The sequence below is a fragment of the Pseudoliparis swirei genome, chromosome 7 (assembly GCF_029220125.1).
Source record: "Pseudoliparis swirei isolate HS2019 ecotype Mariana Trench chromosome 7, NWPU_hadal_v1, whole genome shotgun sequence".
Taxonomy (NCBI): Eukaryota; Metazoa; Chordata; class Actinopteri; order Perciformes; family Liparidae; genus Pseudoliparis; species Pseudoliparis swirei.
The window spans coordinates 24,058,763-24,081,092 of NC_079394.1; the positions used below are offsets into that span (position 1 = coordinate 24,058,763).

At 46.0% G+C, this 22,330-nt stretch overlaps 2 protein-coding genes and 1 long non-coding RNA gene across 5 annotated transcripts in view; 1 reads left to right on the forward strand and 2 right to left on the reverse strand.

Moving 5' to 3' along the window:
• LOC130196139 (rho guanine nucleotide exchange factor 28-like) overlaps positions 1 to 7,044 on the reverse strand; it is a 23,471-nt gene extending 16,427 nt beyond the window's left edge. Inside the window, 2 exon segments of the mRNA XM_056418020.1 lie at positions 54 to 175; positions 6,896 to 7,044. Coding sequence (XP_056273995.1) covers positions 54 to 175; positions 6,896 to 6,944 — 171 coding nt within the window. The 5' untranslated portion in view covers positions 6,945 to 7,044.
• Positions 4,232 to 10,669, forward strand: LOC130196141 (uncharacterized). Of its 3 annotated transcripts, none has more exons than XR_008832185.1 (3): positions 4,232 to 4,841; positions 6,404 to 6,544; positions 10,436 to 10,669. It is a non-coding gene; the product is annotated as an uncharacterized LOC130196141 (long non-coding RNA). The 3 variants fall into 3 exon arrangements; XR_008832187.1 differs by having other exon boundaries at positions 6,409 to 6,544; XR_008832186.1 differs by lacking the exon at positions 6,404 to 6,544.
• Positions 6,896 to 18,067, reverse strand: LOC130196140 (rho guanine nucleotide exchange factor 28). The gene is made up of 4 exons (XM_056418021.1): positions 15,267 to 18,067; positions 14,730 to 14,931; positions 14,494 to 14,569; positions 6,896 to 7,329 (listed from the first exon to the last, which is right to left on the reverse strand). Exons 1-4 carry the CDS (start codon positions 15,794 to 15,796, stop codon positions 7,277 to 7,279), a joined length of 861 nt encoding a protein of 286 aa, XP_056273996.1. The 5' UTR covers positions 15,797 to 18,067; the 3' UTR covers positions 6,896 to 7,276.
• Between the last annotated feature and the right edge of the window lie 4,263 nt (positions 18,068 to 22,330).

Consider the following 22,330-nt stretch of genomic DNA (forward strand, 5'->3'; position numbering starts at 1 on the left):
ATTTGACATCACACGACCGGTCCGGTTCAGACTTAATAGGCCGCCCGTCTCACCTGGTCCACCAGCATGGCGTTGGCGTACACTCGGCCTTTGCCGTGTATCATCGCTGAGAGTCTGGCAGCAGCAGCTAGAGTCGGGGACTGGGCCTGGCTCTCCCTTGTGGACTGGCTTTTCTCTACAAAAAAAAAGCGAAGGGAGCCACACACAAAGAGAGGGAAAGAGAGAGAGAGTGATTTTTTTTCCCGATACTTCATTTGGTTTCCACAGCAACATCAAAAAAAACATCTCACAAACACCGGAAGTGAGGTGGACGTCCTGGGCGGTTCGCACGACATTGTTCAGGAGCGAGATTCCCTTTATGAGTGTCTATCTGAAACACACACACACACACACACACACACACGAGTGGGCGTGCGAAAAGTTCCCCGCCCTGCCTTCGATTCGAGTGGAAACAACTCCCGGTGAGCACACAGTGGCATTGAGAGGAAACCCCTTCCAACACAGTAGAGTCCCTGTGAGCAGCGGCCTGGTGCCGCCGTTAAACACTCACAGCTCTCAAAAAGACACACACACACACACACACACACACACACACACTCGCACGCACGCCTACCCCTCCCCCTCTCTGGGAGGCTGCTTCTGTCCAAAACATTCTCCACAAACACGACTTCTCCTTGAAATCTTTTCCAGGTCGGAAAACAAGCCGCAGGTACTCCACACAAACACAAAGAGAGGCAGAGCGTTGCGAGCCGCGGCAGCAGAGACCTCGGACAAGCCGGCCGCTGTTCAGGCTCACTTGAAACATAACATGCGCCAAATAAACAGTGAATGCGCAGCATGAATAACAACGAGAAAGGAACACACAATTCCATTCATTCGGCGCACGGGGCTCACGCTGTATATGCTGCGTGTGCGTGTGTGTGTATACGGAGACTGTATGAAACGGTGACCTCACACGGAGGTTTGCCGACGGCTCATCTCGGCGCGGCCAAATCGGTGTCTCTTTCAGTGGGTTGATGAGAGGGAGGGAGAGGGCTAGCAGGGATGTTAGACGAAGAGACAGAAACTAATGAAACCAAATGCGGAAGTGCCTTCAATTTGCATTCTCTCCACCGGCCAGCAGGGGGCAACTCCTCCGGATGCAAAGAGAAGTCCGATTGTGTCGAAGTCTCTGAGAAAATGACTCGACTTCCCTCTGGATTTATTCCCTCAGTAAACATTGTAAACATGAGTTTGTGGTCTCCATCTCTAGTTTCAAGTCTTCTTCAATACATGGATGTTCATTTCGTAAGTGATGGTCCATTGAGCATCAGACGGACCATGAAGTCGGGTCTGACTTTGTGATTGTCAGGTCTCTACCAGAGCCGTACACGTTGTCTCGATGTCACGCCACCGCTGTCCTTATATGGTCACTTCCATTCACTGGGAGCAAAAAGCCAAGATGGCGACGGCCAAGTTGCCGAACTCGAGGCTTCAGAACGGCGCTCCACGAAGCGACGGGTGACGTCACGATGACCACGTCCACGTCTTATACACGGTCTATGATCTCAACATGGGAGTCCATGAGGGCTGACTCGCTTTTGGAGCCAGCCTCAAGTGGCCATTTGATGAACTTCAGTTTCTTTGCAGTTCCGCGTTTGGCTTCATCAGTCGGCAGCGAGAAAGCCGCTTGGCTTTACAGGCGTGTGTAGAAATACACGAATCAGCCAAATTGAATGCTTATAACGCAAAAGGTTCAACTGATTAAAAGTTTCAAACTGGTAGGAACAACGGCTGGCGGATGGTGGTTCGGTGGTCACGCGGTACGGTGAGCAGCTCTTTTCAAGCGTGTTACTTCTGAAACGCGATTTTGAATATTTGTCAAAATCGCTTTTGTTGTTTTTTATGCTCTGGTTAAAAAAGAAAGAAAAGAAGAAGCTCCTACGGATGGAGACAGAAAACGACATCGCCAAAATGACGAAGAGGTCGGTGCCAAGCGTTCTCTGGTGACGGCGTGCTCGTCACACTAACCGGGAGAGGCAGCCTCATTAGCTCAGTTTATGTTCCCGAAGACGGTCTCGCCTCGCGCTCGCAAAGCGGTTTCTGAAACAATGCCAGCGGTGCAAAAATAAAACAAGTCTTTGGCACCCGTTCTTTTCCAGCTCCGCTCGCCAAGCAGATATCAGGCCGGTGGCGGACACCGTCGGGTTGCTCTGGAGTTTCCCAGCAGCCAGCAGCGGCGGTGGGTAAATCAGAACCGCGCTTCCTGCGAGGCGGGGGGGGGGCAATAAATCCAGGAGGCAAACAGGGACTCCAGCAGACATTGATGAGGACACCAGATGAGTACGCACCGCGGGGGAAGGGGCGGGGGTCCACATCAACCCGAGTCCCATCTCCCGAATCCTAAATGTATCATACCGTCAAAAACACCGTCCTGGACACGGACCTGTAACCACGTACGTGACGGGCCTCCTCGACCTCAGCCACGTCGGGACCCTCCACTGTGTACTCGTCCAGGAGCTTGACGGACGGGGTCCTATAGTCAGAGGTGCTGGGGCTGGGTCCAAAGTCACAGCTGGCTGCCCCCCTTCATCGGTCACACACCTCTCTGACCTATAAACACGGCCTCAGCGAACACGGCTGTCAGCCGCTGCGCTCTGTGTTTAACATTAGTTAACTGGAAGAGGGAATAACAGAGGAGCGAGGAGTTCATGTTTCTCACAGGCAGAATCAATCTTTCTCGCAGGGGGGGGGGGGGGGCCGTATTTATCGCCCGAGACGCAGATTGCCGTCCGCATGGCTGTTCATTTTCGGGGGGGGGGGGGGGGGGGAGGTTGAGGAATGCTGAGCAGCGCTGGGGGCCCAGGTTCTATAGTGCTTCGTTCAGCGGACGGTGCGCGTCGTGCGGCGTGATATTCGGAGCCTGTCCCTGAGTGAGGGCCCTCTACAGTAGTGAGTGTGTGTGTGTGTGTGTGTGTGTGGGGGGGGGCAAGGAGCTCTATGTAGACCCAGACAAAGGCGGCAGTCAGTGGCCAGGTTTTCAGACCAGGGCAGTTAAACACAGAGAGTGACCCTTCAACCCTGTGCACACCCCATGGGAGAGAGAGATCGAGGGAGGCAGGATGGAGAGGGAGAGAGAGAGAGCGAGCGAGTGTGTGTGGGTGTGCGTGTAAGGGGGGTGTCACAAGGGCTCTTTTCTCAAGGTTCGACTGTGACTCTGGAGAGAAACATTGGAGCTGTTATTGCCTAATGGGGGGGGGGGGGGTTCTAATCATTAAAACGATTGGCCTTTTGGGTCCTCACACCTGCGCTCCCCGCCGTCGTCGTGTTTACGTTTCAGCGTGCCACCGACAGATCCAGAGAGAGGTCAACTCCAAAGAGGGAAGAACTCAAAAGCCACAAAATATATTACAATATGTATTTTTGGATTTAAAAAAAGGAAAGGCACCGTGTTAAGCGTGCATCACATTTTTTGGAAGCAACACAGAGCCTTTCGGTAAAGAGAGGCCAACACACACACACACACACACACCTTTCAGACTCTCTCTCTGTTCCACAACAGTCACTTACACGCAAAGCGATGAACCATTTCACCATTCCGGTTCAATTTGGCACTTGTTTTTTAAAGCGCTCACGTGACGAGGCAAAGTTCAAACTGAAAAGAAAAGAAAAGGTTTTGTTGCAGTTTCTGTTGAATTAACCGTGAACACTAAACCTCACCTCAAGGGGCCCTTCAGGGGCCTATCATGATTGTATTAACAGCACAGGTGTCCAATCACGGGCACATATGGACGCAAGGGGAGGGGGGCTCCTCGAAAGGGGGTCCATTTGACGCAAACAAACACACACACACACACACACACACACACGGGCTTCGAGTGGACGTCTGACATTCCACAACGTACTGTCACATCTCGAGTTACATCAGCCGCAAACATCCCGCTCGCGGATTGACTCGGGGGCCCCCGCGGAGTGATGGGCACGGTCTAATTTTACCGGCATTGTTCCACGGTGACCGTTTTGCGGCGAAACGTTTACCGTTAACGTGATGACGTCATACTTCCAGAGTGGAAAATACACCCGGGAGGGTGGTGTGAAACGTTCATTCTGTCAAACGTGACCGGTGACACGGAAAAGTGACACGGAAAAGTGTCCCCTCGCCCCCCCCCCCCCTAAAGGGCAACGGAGAGAATGACGGTCGTGTCACGTGTGACGGGTGGAAACGAGTCGACAGCCTCTATCCGGGGTTTACCTTTCTTGCCCGTCTTCTTGCGCATCCTCATCTTGGGGAAAGAGGGCCAGGAGTAGTTGAAAGGAGAGTCCGAGTCCGAATCCATGGCTTTCGCGACCTCCCCCCTCCGGAGGGTGACCCTCACCCAGACGGGCGGCGCGCGGCGTTTGATATCAACACTATAGGTGAGCGGCGGCTCAGACTCCGTCCATCTTTGTTTCCCCTGCGCGGCTCAACGGGCTGCTGCTCGCGCTGCCTTCTTGTTCCCAGACGCTCTGACACTTCACGAGTGAGCCAGCATGTTCCCCCTCCGCCTGAACCCCCACCAGCCGACAGAACCCTCCCCTTCCCCCTGCGACCACTCCGCACCAACTGTCCGACAGGGCGGGGGGGGCACGAGCTCCCTGCTCCAGTGTGTTCTCCGTCCGCCACTTTCTTTTCCTGCTCCCCTCTCGAGTCTGAGTCGAAACTTTAGGAGTCTCTGAAGTCTGTCTCTTCTAGCTATCTAATGCACACAGTACGGGGGGGGGGGATGACCGAAGGAGAAGGAAGAAACGGGGAGAGAGAGAGACCCGAATCCAACATGAACTTCAGAGACTGCAAACACCGGGGGCAGACAGCGCGAGACAAGGTGAGTCCCGGACCCCCCCTCAAGAGTTCATACGATTTCCTGGGAAGATATGCAGAGCTGCACTCCATACATTATCCGAATCTGTCTGATGCCACGTCTCTCTCTCTGTGTGTGTGTAAAAGTGACTTTTAAAAGATGAATCAGACAATGGCAGTGAGTGTGGAAAGAAGAAGCCCGACGTGGCTCTTTTTCTTTTATAAATGCCCATAAATGGAGGAATGTGATGTAAAACACAAAGAGTGAGAGAGAGAGAAAAGGGGGATGAGAAGGGGTGTTTGGAAGAGGCAGAATATATGAGAAGGGGCGTGGGTGGCATATAAGAGACTGTAGAAAGCGGTTGCTGTGTGAGGGTGTGTGTGTTTATACTAGGGGGGGGGGTGGTGTTGGCGCTGTACTGGTGGGCATTAATGCTGCCTTTGTGGGGGTCTGCGTGGCCTTTAATCCCTTTTTCTTTTTCTCCGGTCTCCAATTAGATCCCTCGGCCCGGGGTCAGAGACCCTTGTTAGCGTTCCTGGCGTTGCGTTCGCTGTCTGTTGTCACGCCGCCAAACTATTCATATCATAAATCTCTCTCTCTCCCTCATCCCTCTATTTGACACACACACACACACACCTCCACTCTCCCATCCTGCTGGAAAACTACAGCAAAGCCCTGGCAACCCCCCTATTCAGCCACAAACAAGCCCCATTTTTCTTTTTTTTAACGTTACATTACATTTCATTTAGCTGACGCTTTTATCCAAAGTGACTTTAAAGACAAAAAGAGAGAAGAACTCGTTTTTTTTTTTTAACCCTTAAAAGGTTTTGAACTGTTTCACTGACGTTAGAAAGCCGGTGCAACCTGCCGTGGCTCTGCTGTATTTAATCCCGGCCATGACATCTGAATCGGAGAGAGGATGAGGAGGGGGCATGACAGCTACGCTCTAAATTCCTCATCCCTTGCTGAAGCTCTGGCCACAGAAGCCCCGTCTGTCTCTCCGATGACGCATCGGCTCGCCGATAAAAACAGGATCTGGAATCCGACGACATGCTTCACTTGTTCGTTAAAAACAAAACATCAATCAATAGAAAACCCTGCCGGTCACTTGTTACACCAGACAGCTCAAGAATGTCTAATGAGGAGTTGAAATTCATCAAGGGGTCAAAATAGGCATTGTAATCCCGAAAGAACAACATGTATAATGACATCATTATTCTTCGTCTGGGCTTTTTTAGACATTGAGGGGGAACCGTGAGATTAAAAACAGGATTGAAGTGGCCATCTTCATTCTGAGCCACAAACAAAATGTTAAGGGGATCATTCGAGGTCGGATGCAAGCGGTCTTCAAAAACCAGAAAATTAGAAAAAACACACACACACACACAGTGCAATATGGTCAAACCGTACACCATGGAAAACAACACCAGCCTCAGGACGATTCAGATCACAGACGTCCAGTGCCAAGTGTTATAGAAGCCCGACGCGACCGCAGCATTCTTACACCGAGGCATCGGCCTGCTCTGTGGTGATACGAGCCAATTATTAAACCTCAGGATGTTTCTTTCTCTCTCCCCCCGCGCAAGATCAGAGTGAGGCCACCTTCCGGCCACGCGGAGTTCGGAGTCGACTGTGTCACCGCCAGCAGGAACAGGGGTGACTCAGGATTCCTTCTCGGGGCCACGACCGCCGTAAACACAGAGTGACGTGACTCCCAAGACTCCAGAGTGTGTGAGAGAGAGAGGGGGGGAGCGGGTGGGGGTCAAGAGAAGCTGAAATGTGATCTCCAAGTCCTCCGGGATGGTCGAGACTTGGGTTCCCGAGTTCTGTTAAGGAGAGGAAACGCTTCCTGCAGTAATAATTAGAATCCACTGGGATAACCTCCGTAAATACAACGCCACCTAAAACAACATCGATGGGCTTCGGACCGCGCAAACACACACACACACACACACACACGCTGCAGCCTGGAGGGATCGAGAGCTTTACAGTTACAACCGTGTATCTAAAAACAGGCTGCCGAGGAACGTGACCCGTTTAAAAAAATAATCAATTTAATTAAATAGACAAATATCTACCGCAGTCCAACTGCGATGGCTCCTCCTCCTCTTCGTTTAGGCAAAACATCAGCGCCTCCTCGTAGTCCTGAGGAGAACAGAGCAGAGAACCTAGAAGAGCAGCGAGTGTGTACGTGTGTCAGATGGCAAGGTAGCCATCTGCGCCTATTGGATGATTGGGATCATGTGCACAGGCGTTGGAAAAAACACACTGAGTTTTACAAATCAAGAAATTCTATATGCAAGATTTCTTCTTTTTTGTGTTGTTGTTCTTTCAAGCGACGCCTGTTGTTGCGAAACAGTTCAAAGTGCAGCCACCAGGACCGATGACTGTGCGGTACGAGAAGCAGGAATAGATTTCCTGTCGTGTTTCTGAAGAGGAGATGCTCGACCGTCGTCATTTCAGATACTCACCGTTTCCTCCGCGGCGGCTTCGCCGACATCAGAATACAGTGCTGGAAGAAAGAAAGAAAAAATAAACGTCTTCAGACACAGAACGACGTTACTCGCCAAAAAGACGCTCGAGAGAGCGCAGATGTTCGCCAGTCTGTGTTTTTAACGATATGTGTGCCACGTGAAGTCTTAATTCAATTAGGTTTTTTTAACAACCTGGGGACATGTTCACCGTGGGGCCTTCATCTCTTTACACTTAACTACCACCTGCATTCCAGATCAAAGGACCCAGTAGTTGCTCCCCAGACATCAGGAAGCAGGGATTAGAGTGTGTGTGTGTGTGTGGGGGGAGGGGGGGTCATGTAAAAACATTAATAAAAGGTATCTAAACATGGGAAAGGGGAAAGAGTGGGACACTGTTTAAAAATGCTTGTTCCAACCAATTAAATATATCAACAAATATACACAAGAGAACCCTGACACTGAAAGAGAAGGAAAACACCATCGCAGAAAGAGTATTCTCACCAGCCGTGATCTGTCGATGGCTATTTTATTATTAGAGTTTTGTCAGAAATGTGAAAGAATAATATGAATTAAAGCGGCGAGCAGCGATGAACGGGTCCTCGTCCATCTGCGCCAGTTCGGGGGCGCCGGCGGGAAGTTTGGGGCAGATTCGAGCAAGTCCTGTTGAGCCAGTAGGTGGCGCTTTGACTAAGAGTGAAAATCGGCATGTCGATATCTTCAAGCCGTGACTTGTAACAAGCACGACAACTTTGGAGTAGATTTGAGGAAGTCCAGTGGAGTTCCAAGAGCGTTCAATTTGACATGTATAAAGTTGCACGAGTTTTGAGCATCTCAAGCCACTAAACTAAGAGTACGTCATCGTATAAAATGTGTTCTTTCCCTTTGCCAGTAGGTGGCGCTTTGACGACAAGTGGAAATAGGGTTGTCGATATCCTCAGGCTGTGACTTGTAACAACCATGACAAGTTTGGAGCAGATTCAAGTCCAGTTGGGTCAGTAGGTGGCGCTGGGACTATGTGAACATATTCATGCATCTCTTTGTGAAGTCTAGACCACATCATGTAAATTAAATGTTCAAAAAAAGTGATGCAAAAACATTTGCACATGCTTCAATGTGAACACGGGTCTGATGTAAAACCTGATTTTTACCTCAGATGGATGTCAAAACTGCCTCCCTACATGCACCAATAGATTGCCATATGGACGAAAACAATCAGGCAGAAATTAGAACAATGAATGAAAACGACTTTGTGCAAAATCCTGCCGATCCTTGTGTTTATACCAGAGAAACAAATGAAAAGGTGATCCTGATAATATGGGTTGATGACTTGATCATCGCTGCCAGTGATGAAAATGCACTGAAGGTTGTGAAGGAGATGCTCACAGCCAAATTTAAGATGAAAGATTTGGGTAAACTGAAACATTTTCTTGGTATTGATTTTGACCAGAGTGATACATGGGTAAAAATGTCACAGAAGAGACATGTGGAGAAAATCATTGAAAGGTTTGACATGCATCAGTGTAAACCTAGAACAAACTCGTGTGAACAAGAACTTGACTACACGGATGATTCAGAAATAGTGAGTGATGTCAGAAGATATAGAGAGGCAGAGGGCAGCCTCGTCTATTTGACTACATGTATAAGACCTGGTCTGAGTTTTGTCGTCAGTAAACTGTCACAATACTTTGCTGAGCCAACAGAAGAGCAATGGACGACTGTAAAACATGTACTGAGATATCTGAAAGGCACAATTGACAAAGAGTTGTGTTCCAGAAAATGTGCCAGTGAGAAACTGGAGCTACATGCATACAGTGATGCAGATTGGGCAGCTGATGTAACCGACAGCTGCCCAACAGGTTACTGTCCAAGCCTACATGAGAATGGTCCTTTGAATTCATGGAAATCCAAGAAGCAGCCCACTGTTGCACCTTCAACCTGTGAGGTAGAGTGTATGGCGTTAGCCGCAACCACACAAGAGGGTATGCACCTAGTTCAACTACTCGAGGGCATTGATGATGTCAATATGCACCACCTCAGGATATGAGGAGAACCAAGGTGCAATAGCTTTAGCAAAGAACCCTGTCAGAAGACTGAGGTGTAAACATGTCGACATCAAGTATCGTTTCATAAGGTCAACTGTGAATGATGGGAGAATTAGTTTGACCGATTGCCCAACCGACCAGATGGTTGCAGATGTGATGACAAAACCTGCAACAAAGTGTAAGTTGAATAAGTTTGAAACGTTTATGTTTGAGGATTAACCATGTGTATGGAAATGTACATGATGAAAGGGGACAAAACCTTGTGGTGATGTTTTTGTTTATTTTCAAGATATCAATGTGAGAACATGTGGGGGTGGTAACATACACAAGGAAATATGTTCTCAATTATTCGATGTATATATTTGTATTGTGGTATGCAGGCCTTATAGGGTTATTTCAGTTCATGTTTGATGGACAAAGAGAACAGCCAATTAGAGGTACTGAAGTTGACGTGACAAATAAAGTTTTACTTTTTGATGACAAGAGTTCCACTGAAACCCAGTGATGCCCCACGTTGTTTTATTCCTCAGTTACCATATTTGTGTAAACACTGGGTATACAGACAGGACCGCTGCACATTCCACATCTGCTTACAAAGCTTTTAACGATTTTTGATGAGATTGAACCAATAATGAACCACAGACAGTTTTGTGTGAATCGGACCCAGCGTTTAGGAGGAGATGTGGAAAAATGTGTTTTTTTCAAAATTCAAAATGGCGGAAAATCAAAGTGGGCGGAGCTGAGGGGTCAGGCTTTTTTGGAGCATGTGAAAATGGACATTAGTGAAAAATATCTAGTCAATGGGATATTCTGGGTGAGGGGCGTTGCCGTTCAAACTTTGAAGGGGCGCTAAAGAGCCATTTTTGAAAACCAAACTTTGACGTCTATATCAGACGGCTATTTTACATTTGGTGAGTTTTCGAGGCTGGCAAGTACCCCCAATATAAATGTTCAAAAATAGAAATTCGAAGAGGAAGAATAATAAAAGTCCTAACAATTTCAATAGGGTCCTCAAGGATGACTTCGTCATACAATATATAATATACTTACCAGTTTCCAAATTTCAGATTGGTATTAAAACTGTTCACTTTCTATTTAACAGGCACCCAGAATCAAAATCTCCCATTCCTGTCAAACTGCTGCTGTTACATCAAATCAACTTTAGGTGGAGCCAACAGATCAGAGATGTTCACTTCTTTCGAGTTCGCTGCAGCTAAAGATTCATCTGAAGGCCCAGAGGTCCACGAGACAATGGAAGGAAGGAAAATAAATGGTTTAATGTACAATGTTCAACCTTAAGTTTCCACAGATGTTCATTAAATACAAGTTTTCTCCATTTTTTGTTTTCCTTCTTCAAGTCTCTAATTCGTGGCCTCGTGATATCTTTTCTGTGATGTCACATGTTCTACTTTTAAAAAGGTGATAACATCTTCAGAAGACATAAGAGTATACATTAAAATAATATAAAACAATTTTTAAAATGGCAGAACTAATCAAACATCCGGAAGATGGAAATAAATAAGGCATTAAGACGCCGTTTGAATAGATTTTTTCTTTAATCATTGCTTTTTGTAACATCAGTTATGGTTAAATTTCTTGGAGCTCGTGCACATTGAGTTGAAATATGATGAGATGAGATCAAATAAACTAAGAAAAGATGAGATTTCCAGAAGGAAATTCATGTGCCAGAATTTAATTTAAGATTAAGACAGAAGAATACAAAAATATACTATAAAATAAAAATATAAAACAAAAGAACACTAGAAAAAAATTTTTTAGGTGTAAAATACATAATACTCGCAACATTGCATAATAGCAGAGAATAGCAATACGAGTAAGGCAAATAAAAAAAGTAAAAAAATCAACTCAAATAGGTAAAGGCCCTCCTAAATCACCATGCAGGCCATACTGAGGAAAGACGGAAACAAACTTAAACAAACCATGGATCATTTCAACTTATCCCAGCTGATTGGAAAACCCGCCAGGTTAACTAACTACTCCGAAACTAGAAATGATTTGCTATTTTCAAACAGACCTGAACGAAGTGTAGCCCCTCTAACCTTCTCACAGGTCTCTCGGATCACAATGCAATTCTTTTCTCCAGAAAATTAACTAAGTCACGATTCTCCAACTCCTTTTCAAAACAAGTTCATTCCACGCCCTGTTATGAATTCATATTTTAAAAAACACCAACATAACCTAGCGGCAGTCCTACACGATTACTGGGCCAAATGACTCACATGTATGAGCCCTGAGAGTGGTGGTGATCTGTTTAACAGGTCAGTCAAAGAGATTATGGCCCCTTTCATCAGTAGAGGGAGAAATAAAGAGGAATGTAGAGTGCTCACGTCTGCTTGAGCCATACTGTTGAAACAGTCCCTGAAGACCGGACTGGGTACCGACAGATTAAGATTTACAATGAGCAGAAATAAAGTTACTCAGACGTTACGTAAGGCTAAAGCCAACTTTTTCCTGGAAATCATCGCAAATGCACAAGCTAACGGAAAAACTATCTGGCAAAACGTTAACAAATTGGTTGGCCATAAATGCAAACAGGACAAGGAACTAGAGCTCTCTATAAATGACTCTTCAGTGAGGGATCCCATCGCTCTGGCTACTAGTCTAAACCATTTTTGTTGGGAGTCAGTGGATGAGATGGCCAAGCTCTTCTCCTCTCCTGAATGCAATAAGGAATCCGGTCAACTCTATCCCATCTGTCCTTTAGATCACTGAAATAACTGACTCAGAGGTAGCCAAGCTCATTAGTGGTATGAGAAGCTCCAAAGCCAAGGATGTATTTGGCATTAACGCCAACCTTCTTAAAGAACATAAGGACTCCTTAGTCCAACCCGTAACCCTTCTGGTTAACCTATCCCTCAAACATGCAGTGGTCCCCTCAGCCTGGAAGATGGCGGCGGTAACCCCAATCTTCAAGTCTGGGAACAAATCTGACATGTCTAACTACAGACCAATTTGCATCTTACCGATAGTTTAAAAAATATCAGAGAAATGGGTTGCCCAACTTCATATAGAAGGAGTTAATTATTTTACAAAAATGCAGACATTGAGCGATTGGCTGCAGTGCCACCTAATGTATAAAATTGGAGTACGTTAAAGCCCCATTATGTAGTTTTTCCCTTTTAGCGCCCCCTTCAGTTTTTGAGGTATTTAACATTTACTTCAGTGTCGTAAATACCCAGTTACGATAGATGCAGCCTGGCATACACTTGTATTGAGTTGGGATCATGTGTTGTCCTGTATTATAATTATTATTATTGTTATTATTTGTACGTGTCACGGGTTATAAAAGGTGACGAGGGGGAGGTGACGCGAGTTTTTTTTTGTTTGGAGCGCGCTGACAGGCGCGCTCCAAACATGCTGATGGAAATGTCACTCTTGCCTGTCTTCAAAACTTGAGAGCCCTGCTAATACGAAGACTGCGCAGGAACACTGAACTGGCCCAGCACCGATCGGACTAGGGTGAAGTAGCGCGGGGATTGAACGCGGCGCCTCGCCAGGTTTCCGCCTGGTCGGTCAGCTGTTTGCCGGCTTTTGGGGGGGGGGGGGGGGGGGTGCGCGTGCAGTCATTTACTTTTGTTTGGGGGGACTGCAAAGACTTTTGGGCTGTCGGGATCCGGGGATTATACTTCGTTTTGAGTGGGTTTGATTGTTTGTAGTGTATGTGTTCATTTTGGGGGCTTGCAGATGCATTGAATTTGATTTAATATAATAACATTTGGGTTTCCGCATATCGACTGTGTGTTTTTCTTTTACGACCATTTGAGCAGAGAAAGTTAACACCAGAATTCGCAGATCCGCCCATTCCCTTTTTTTTTTAGCGTATTGTACCTTTTTCCCTTGATTGAGTTGCTAAGGGCGAATTGTTACAACATAACCAAAAGAATGACAACATTTAGTTTAGATGAAATACCGATCGCGTTTTCTAAATGTTTGAATGTGGAGTACGTGTGATCGAATACAATATTGTTGACAACACCAAAAAGCTACCCTTATACTGTAGCTGCGAGCGTGGAGTGGCACTTTATGACATTGCGTAATCACTGCCAGAAAGCAGGTCGAAGTACATCCGCCCCGGATCGGGCGGCTCCAGAATCCTACATAGCGGAGTTATTTCCCCACAGACCCCCGATGGCAATGGCGGAGGCGCAAATCGCCATATTAAAAGTCATTGTAGTGGCACAATTTTTTTCAAGCTGTTATTTTAAGGTACAATTGTTACATAATGTTACTTTAAGTGATGCCATGTGGACATAGGCTACACATTTAATTAAGATAGGCCACGTATTTTGGAAGTTATGTTTCTATACATATTAGGCCACACCCCTTAGAAGTTCATTGGCCCATATCCTCTAAAATCAATTAGATATAAACAAAAATTTAAAGACTTTTGATGAGATTGAACCAATAATGAACCACATAAAGTTGTCGAAAATGTTTCACAAGTATGGATATGCATGTGAAATTTAACATGGTTTGGGGAATGATCAATACATCTGGAACACGTTTCTTTGGAGAGGAAAAGAATAATAATTCCTCGAAATACAATAGGTTCCTCTACGACGAAGTCGGCAGGAGATCCCTAATAATTTCTCAAAATGCAGAAGTCGTCAAGAGGACCCTAATTAATAGTTATGTTGATTTGATTTTAATGGGACAATGCACATTCATTAATGTCTGTAGATGATCCCTTTTTTGTTTTTAAAGAGCGCAGTTTGTTTAATAAACTTTTGATATTTTGAATGTCATTGGTGAGGATAAGCCAAGTGATCTGGAAGTTATGTGTCCATCTTGTAAATACAGGCTCAATCCTGATCCATATCATCCAAGGTTTTTTGAGCCTGCTCCGACATTTTTTTAATGTTTGGCTGCTTATGATCACGTAACTCCTCTTTCACTGAACTGCAACAGTCTGATTCCTTCTATATCTTACTTTAACTTCCCCTACCCTCTTGACCTTCTTCTCGACCTGCAATACCTTAAGAACCCACAGGAGAGCAGCCAATATACACACCGGCATTAAGCCTTAAATCACCAGAACCACAAAAAAAGAAGACCACCGCATATTTGTAAAGAAACTCAAACTAATTAAAAGATAAGACCGGGTGGTTTCGTTTCATATGAGGAATGTATGTGTGGTACCGTTCTCTGTGGGATCGTCCACCAGCTCTTCCTTCCCTGAGATGGTCGCCACGCTGTCCCTCCTCAGAGCTTTGATCTGTGGGAGGAAAGGCACCGCTTCAGTCAGAAGATGCTGCTAACTAATATGCACTGATGCTGACTATGTGCTTACCGAACTGCCTTTATTCAGTTACATCAGTTGCAGAATGTTTTATCTAAACTGCAGGTGTATTTGCAAGCCCATAACTCAAACTCACCTCTCTGAGGAAGTCCTCATCCCTGAGCCGGTCCCTGAGAAGCAGGACGTCAGCGTGCCGGCTCTCCTCTGAGCTCCACCGCAGGTTCTGTCGGACCGTCAGAGTCAGGTTCCCCGTATCGTGGCAGAACCTCAGCAAACGAGACCGGTCCACCCACACCTGGGACAGACCAGCCGGAGGCGTGGCTAGAGGGTTGGGTGGGCTGCAGCACAACGGGGGGGGGGGGGGGTTAGCTTAATCCCTACGGCCCATATAACAAATGGTCTAAAAGCACCATCGTGGGGATGGCCTTCAAGATGTACGGATCCCCATTGAGCCCGACTGATCGGGCACAACGCATTCCTGAGTTTGACAGGTAATACTAACACGTGTTTTGTGTGTAAATAAACTGTACGCAAGTCCTGTGATTGACTGGCGTCCGTCCAGCGCGTACACAAGGTCAGCTGGGGTCGGCTCCGGCCCAGGGCGGCCCCCCCCTGCGACCCTCTGAACAGCATGAAGCGGTCTAGCTGAGGGATGGCGGGGGTTTGCTCTTACTGTGTGAGCAGCTGCAGGAGCTCGCCGTGGCCCGCCGTCCGCGCCAGCTGAAGCGGCGTGACCCCCTCTTCGTTCGGCAGATTCACGGCCATCAGACCGCCGGGCTGACACAGCAGCAGCTCGGCCAGCCGACACAGACCCCACCGCACGGCCAGGTGGAGGGGCGACTCCCTGAGGGTGTGCTCTGGAGAACGCAGGGGGAAGAGACATATAATAACAGACAAAAGGTTTGCAGAGGGATCTAAGACAGCTGCCGATTGGAAGGAGGGGGAGGGGAGAGTACAACTAGAGAGCCAGTGGGTGAAACGTGAGATTAATAGGAGGAAACTAACACCGCAAGAATGTCGTCTTGATACCAACCTGCTTTTGATAGTTAACCTAAATGTCAATGATTGATTTATTCTCCCCCGCCCCGCTGGATCTCTCCGCTCCACTGACCCACTTTGAGGCGATAAAGACAAAGTGGTGGCAGCTTTTCTTTTATTCTGACACTCAAAGCAGACCCAACAAGACCCGTGTCCAGATAACATCTCGGAATCGAGCTCTGGAGACGAAAGCAATTCAGTGAATCTTAGACTATTCCTTCCTTGAGTTAAAGTATGTAATTTGACAGCGTCTGTGAGCGGTTTAACCAGCCAATCCAGCAGACTGCAGTGCGCCCCCGTTTCTCAAGGCAAACTCACAGAGGAGCCAAGAGGCCAGACGGATGCTGTCCAAATTGATGAGGATGAGAGGTTTTTAAAAAACAGAGATCACACACTGGCAAAGAGAGACGGAATTCATACGGTCCACACTGACTGCTGGTCTGTTCATGAGACGGTACTTCGCCTCAAATATGAAACACAATCAACAGCTTCAACGCTGCAAAAAACAAAACAAAAAGTACATTCATCGCAATAGATGTTTGCCGCAAAGGAGCCATTTCAATAAAATAAAATCTAAACTGAAAGCAGTATTGTTTGACTTATTTAAAGATATATGCCTCCATACTGGTGCAAGCGATAACCACAGCAGCTGTTTGCAACCTCTGGGCCACTGGTCCGCCTCTGAGCGCCATCTGGTGGGCTGCACATGTAACTGCACGGATGCTTCTAATTATATATTTTAAAGACATTTTGGTCATTTAAAAGCTTGTTGATGTAAAATCTAAAACGTGCTTGATAATTCACATGAATACAAAACATAATAATCCAAACAAAGCTTAGTTTAAATGACCACTTAGGTTTCATGACAACGTGACGTGGGAGACAAAAGCTACAACGCGGGTGGTGAGATAATGAATACGTTGAATATGGATTCACAATAGTAGGCAGTGATGGTTGAGGGTAAGCAGAATGTGTGTTTTGGTACAGTGGCATAACTTCCGTTTATTTATCCTCCTCTTTTTGAATGTTCTGTTTTTTGTCATTTATTTGAATTTATCGGACTTTGAATTTATGAATGTTTCTAATCAGAAGATGGCCTTGAGCTACAAAAGATTGAGAACTGGAGTTTCTGGTTCTTAACAATTCGGCTTCTATGTTTATCCGAGAACATTGTGCGCCAGGGTGCAGGCCTTGTTGAGCTGTACAGACGTGGTTCAAAAGATAAAACGTTTGCCAGCTGTAATAAAAATGTGAATAGAAAAATGTTCATAGCTGTAACCAGAGAGAAACTCAGATTCCAAGCTCCGATCAAGCTGCGTTGACAGAATGAGGTTGAGTGTTTCTAGTTCTTCCAGTCCCTTTGAAAAAGGCCCAACGTACCAACTGAACGCACCAAACTAAATGTTATTGATGAAGAAGATGTATAATTCGGTCGCGTACAGCATCAGCGGTGATGTCACGAGCAGCGTTATCGAATTAACGGCAGACATTTAGAAGGAGACGCTGCGATGAAACAGACGGCCTTAACTATGTTAATGCCAAATCCAGTTTGTTGTGTGCGTGTAGGAGGCCCCACACAAACACTCGGATCATAGAAACAGATGGTGGCATCTCGTGAACACACACATACATATATCACACACACACACACACATGCCCTCAGATTTATTGAGCTCTGCCTCGGGCTACTTCCAGAAGGAAAGGCTCTATTAACCACATTACATGCTGCTTAATTGGTTTTGATGAATTCAACAGGAGCACACATGTGACCGTGTTCACTTCCGATGTGAGTCCAGTAAAGATGGAAAAATGGGAATGATGGTGGTGAAGGAAAAAAAATGGGGGGGGGGTGAAGAGTAGATCTCTCTACTTCCCTCCCTGCATCTGCCCTGTGAAAGCAATGTCTTTCAAATACAAAGCTTCCTAAACCTTCCTTTTATCACATTTCTAAAATGCTCACCGATATTGAAAAAAATTAAATAAAATCCAGATGTGCTTCTTATTAACACACCTGCCCAGCGTGATGGAATATTCCCATCCTCACCGTCTCCGCCGCGGCTCCCCAGCACGTTCCAGCTTCGGGGGATCTCCAGGTTGGCCATGGCCAGCGCCGCGCGGCGGTCCATCGCCCAGCGGGAGCTCTCCTGGCCCAGGTTGAAGAGGCTGCTCAGCTCGCTGTGATCCGCGGAGCTCAGGCAATGCCCGTGGACCACCAGGTGCTCCGCCAGGTCCTGAGAATGTTGGCAGTAGTGAATAAGATAGAAGCTGTGATTAAAAAAACAAGTCCAAACTAGATATGCAACTGGTGATTTCTGTTTTTTCAATGCAAAACAAGCGTTGGATTCGAGGCGTGAGATTCACTTTCCTTTGAAATGGTTTGATTCTTTTAGCAAGCACTGTTTTTCAACCAAATATGACATCCAGTGTTTTTTTTTGTTTTTTGCACAGCATGAAGAATCTGTGTACTCGAGGTGTATCAGAATCAGAAACTTTTTATTGCCATGTATATTTACATGTATGCATGTGTGTGCAATTCTTTTCACCACAGGTTTGCACAAAACTACATGAAATGTAAAAGGATGGTCTTTGTATTATTGTCCCTACCTGAGCATCATCCTGGATGTACTCCAGTGAAGCCCCGCCCACCCAGGTGACGGGTGTGGTTTCAGAGCACAGGTAGGCCTGCACAGAGACCACCTCCGCCAGGTTGTGTCCTAAGAGGGAAAACAACACAGCAACAAGCCGGACTTCACTCTGGGCAGATTTATGTTATTTTATTCTACAAACAAAACCTTTTTTTAAGATACAAATATATGTGGAAATTGATGCTACACAAATCTATCCAAGAATACTTGTTTATTGATGAATACATTAAATTAATATATTTAAATGAAACAGACTCAGTTTCAACCCTTGAAAGTGCCTAAGAAAGTCCATTTTGTGGTTAAAATAATGTTCTCAAGTTGTCATTTTGAATATTAAAGACCCTTTCTACTTATTGTTGATGCTTTTAATAGTACCGCCATTGTGGCGAGTGCTCAGGCCTGCAGGTCGTCTGTGTCAAACCGCACGGAGGCTTGCTAATGTTGACATACTGTTTATGGAGCCGATTCCCTCCTGAGAGGAAGCTGATAAGATGCTGTGCCTTTCCAGACCTCAAGCCACAGACTGTGTGTGTGTGTGTGTGTGTGTGTGTGTGTGATTAAAAGTGATATACTGTTCCTGAGTTTATTAGACAGGATACCGCAACCAGCATTTTATCATTAATAAATGTAGCAAATTACCACAACAAACTCATCCAATGGCACGGCAACACGGCAACACACACACACACACACACACACACGAGCATACCCGGCACTATAAAGCATAGCATGACATCACTGTGAGCCCTGGTGACATGGATCAGAGTGGATCCCTCCAAAACAACGTAGACCTCTGCGTCCTCCGGCACCGGGTCGAACCCCTCCAGCAACGCAAAGACCTTCGCCTGGCCCTGAGAGGCAGAGGAGCGAGAGGAGGGGGGGGGGGGATACTATGATGACAGAAAGAGACATCTCTTCCTGAGGACACGTGCTCTTCTTTTAGATTAGGACTCCATTCTGATCGGTTGTTCTAGATTTCACACCCTACCCCCCCGGCAGCGTCCTCTCCAGGGTTGCAATACAACATTCACCCTCAATAAAAACAGGAATGTCTTTGGATCCATCGCAAAGACCCGCCCTGATCCCGACGGGCCAGAACACTGTCGGCTTCTGATCCGAGGCAGACGGAGGTGAAGGAGGGCAGAGCAGTCACATTGACATGTGGGCTGATTTGAAGCCCTTTAACACAACAATTCAATATACTTTGACTGCATGTTATGCGACAGCCTCGCTTGAGAGGCCGAGGTTGAGCTGTTTCGAGGCCATTGGTGTATATAGGGCAGGGGGACATTTCAAGTTATTTGATACATGAGTTAATAGCTGAGTTTTGATGCCAAGATCAAAGCTGCAGGTTGAGAAGGAGCCATCTCAAGGAATGAAAACAACAAAAAGAAATCAATATAGTTGCAGTCTTAATTTATGGCGGGGGGGAAACACAGTATTTAAAACAAGTTTAATATAAGCAAAAGAGACATAAGGATTTATTTTTTTTAAGCAAAAAAGGTTGAGAAAAATAGAAATAAAAGCATAAATGTCCTCATCTATGTCCGTGTGGGGTTTGTGTGTGCGTGAGAGAGACGGAGGTAGTTATAAATGTTAAAATAAAAAAGTAGAGAGAGCCTGAAAGTGATGCACCAATCAGAAACAGGTAGAATGTGATTGAGCAATAATCAGCTCATCCCAAATTACTCGTGCATTTCTGTGTGTCCCTGTTGGATGTAACTGGTGACAACACACAGGCGGGTACATGCTCAAACACAGAGAGATCATTTATGAATTAAACCTGAGACGGCCGCGCCACCAACTGCAGCCAAACAAGCGGAGCGAGTCGCAGAAAGAGGCCGACGAGAATAAATCTATGGGAGAAGATCTCCATTCGTCAAACTTCAAGAGACCCGACTGCAGTGCAACGACGGTCTAACTCTGGGGAACATGCCAACCCACTGGCTGCGGCAGGAGAAGAACAACTAAGAATGCAATGAACACCTCATGTTAGATTTTGAAGTAATTTATCTTTTTCTCATGAGGGTCCATCTCTCCGCCTTGAATACCTGATACACTAGAAAACTGAAAGGCTGCAATTAATCCTCCCTCACCTCATCCCACCTACGGGTTTCCTTCTCCAGTTTCTTTTTTTCTAGTCACATGTTCTTTGACAGTTGAGATAAGCGTGGGCGTTTACAATAAACGTTGGGTGACCTTCAGGTAACCTTCAACTAAAGAAAAAGGGAAATGGCATTGAATACATGCAAAATGAGTGTGGCGCCCCTTTTGATCTACAGAGAAACATTTGCTCTTATCAAAGTGTTCCCACGTCCATAAAAACACTAAAAGTGGAAACAGTGAAGAAATATTTTGTGCGCCGTTTGATTACAACCGAGACGGCATGTCCATTTAACGGGTTCAACGCGACCCAAAGACGTCGCAGATCGAACCGATCGCAAATACAAACTCTGATCAAGTAAAATACAGAAATATCACTATGAATGAATCATAGAGTTACTGATCAGCTGGTTAATACACACACCATGCTACACACAGTGGATATGATTAATGACACGGGCACACACTCTTCCTTTCAGATACAATAGTTGCATTTTCATTCAACACAAACATACTATATAAACTGGATATATGTATGAAATCAATCAATAAAAATATACATCTACATAAACATAAATTAATTTATATACACACAAATAAATATATGTACACAAAAATAAATGTATATATATATATTTTTTTCACATAAATGTATTTATGAATATTAATTTATATACAAATATATGAGGCTGATCTTATTGTAAACTCAATTAGCAGAGATCTTTCATAAAAATGATAACCAACTCTGTTGATCTTGATGGGAGAAGCTCAAACTCGGAGCTCATACTCACATAGAGAGGCACTCTCCTCCTGCTCAGCTCCATCTCCTGCAGGCGAACGTGGACGTTCAGAAACAGACATTTGAGAAAGGGAGCAAGGAAAAGTCACATCAGGGGAGCCTCACGTGCCTCCTCTGATCCTGAAGAGATTAAGATTATATTAAAAAAAATGTAAACCCAAAAAACATCGCTGCCAAGGGGAGTCAGCGGCAGGGGCGTCTCTAGGATTTGGATACATCTGGGGCTTAGCCAGTGCAGTTTAGATAGAAAGGTGACCCACGGCGAGCGTTGTCGACGGGGGGGGGGGGGGGGGGGGCGTATCACGGCAGAGCGATGCGCGTTATGGGAGCGGCGGCGCTGGGTTTAGCCCAGAAGAGTGAAGCAGATGAGTGAAGCAGCGAAATTTTTAGACATAGAAACACTCTCAGACAGCAGCTTGCTGTTACGTGCGCCTGCTGCCAGCCTGACTCCGCTGTTTTGGGTGAATGACGTCACATGCGACCTGGAGGTGTTAACCACTTGTGTGCCAAATCTTTTATTTTATTTTATTTTTTATTAACATTCTGGGCTAATTAAAAAACATCCGGGGCTTTAGCCTAGGGATGCCACTGGTCAGCGGTCCACCGTTGGAGACGGGATCATCTTTTGATCTCAAGTGAATAATTATTTTAATGATGCTTTTTGCACCCATCACCAAATAATCCCCCAATATGTGTGTGTGTGTGTGTGTGTGTGTGTGTGTGGTTTGAGACTCAGGTCTGCTCATCATCCGTGGGTGGCCACTTCATAACCTGAACAGCAAGGTATCAACAATACATGAGTTTCTTGCTCAGTCGCATTGCATTTATAACCCTCATAATAATCATAACAGACGTCACATTACATAAGTCATAATCATTAACAGACGTCAGTGAGCAGCGCGCGAACACGCAGTTAGAGCAGTTTCAGGATAAGTGCACTAGCTTTATGTCACAGAACAAAGGCTGCGGGCGCAAATATCGGACATTTAGCGCTAAAAACAGAGACATTTGTGCTTTTGGCGCAAAATTATTGAACTCGAATTGCCGTTTAACGGTCACCGCGCCGTTAGCCGCAGTGAGGCTCGCGCGCGCTGCACGTCACCAGCACAGCTGGTCGACATGTTAGCAAAGTGGCAAGAATGCCGAAAGGTA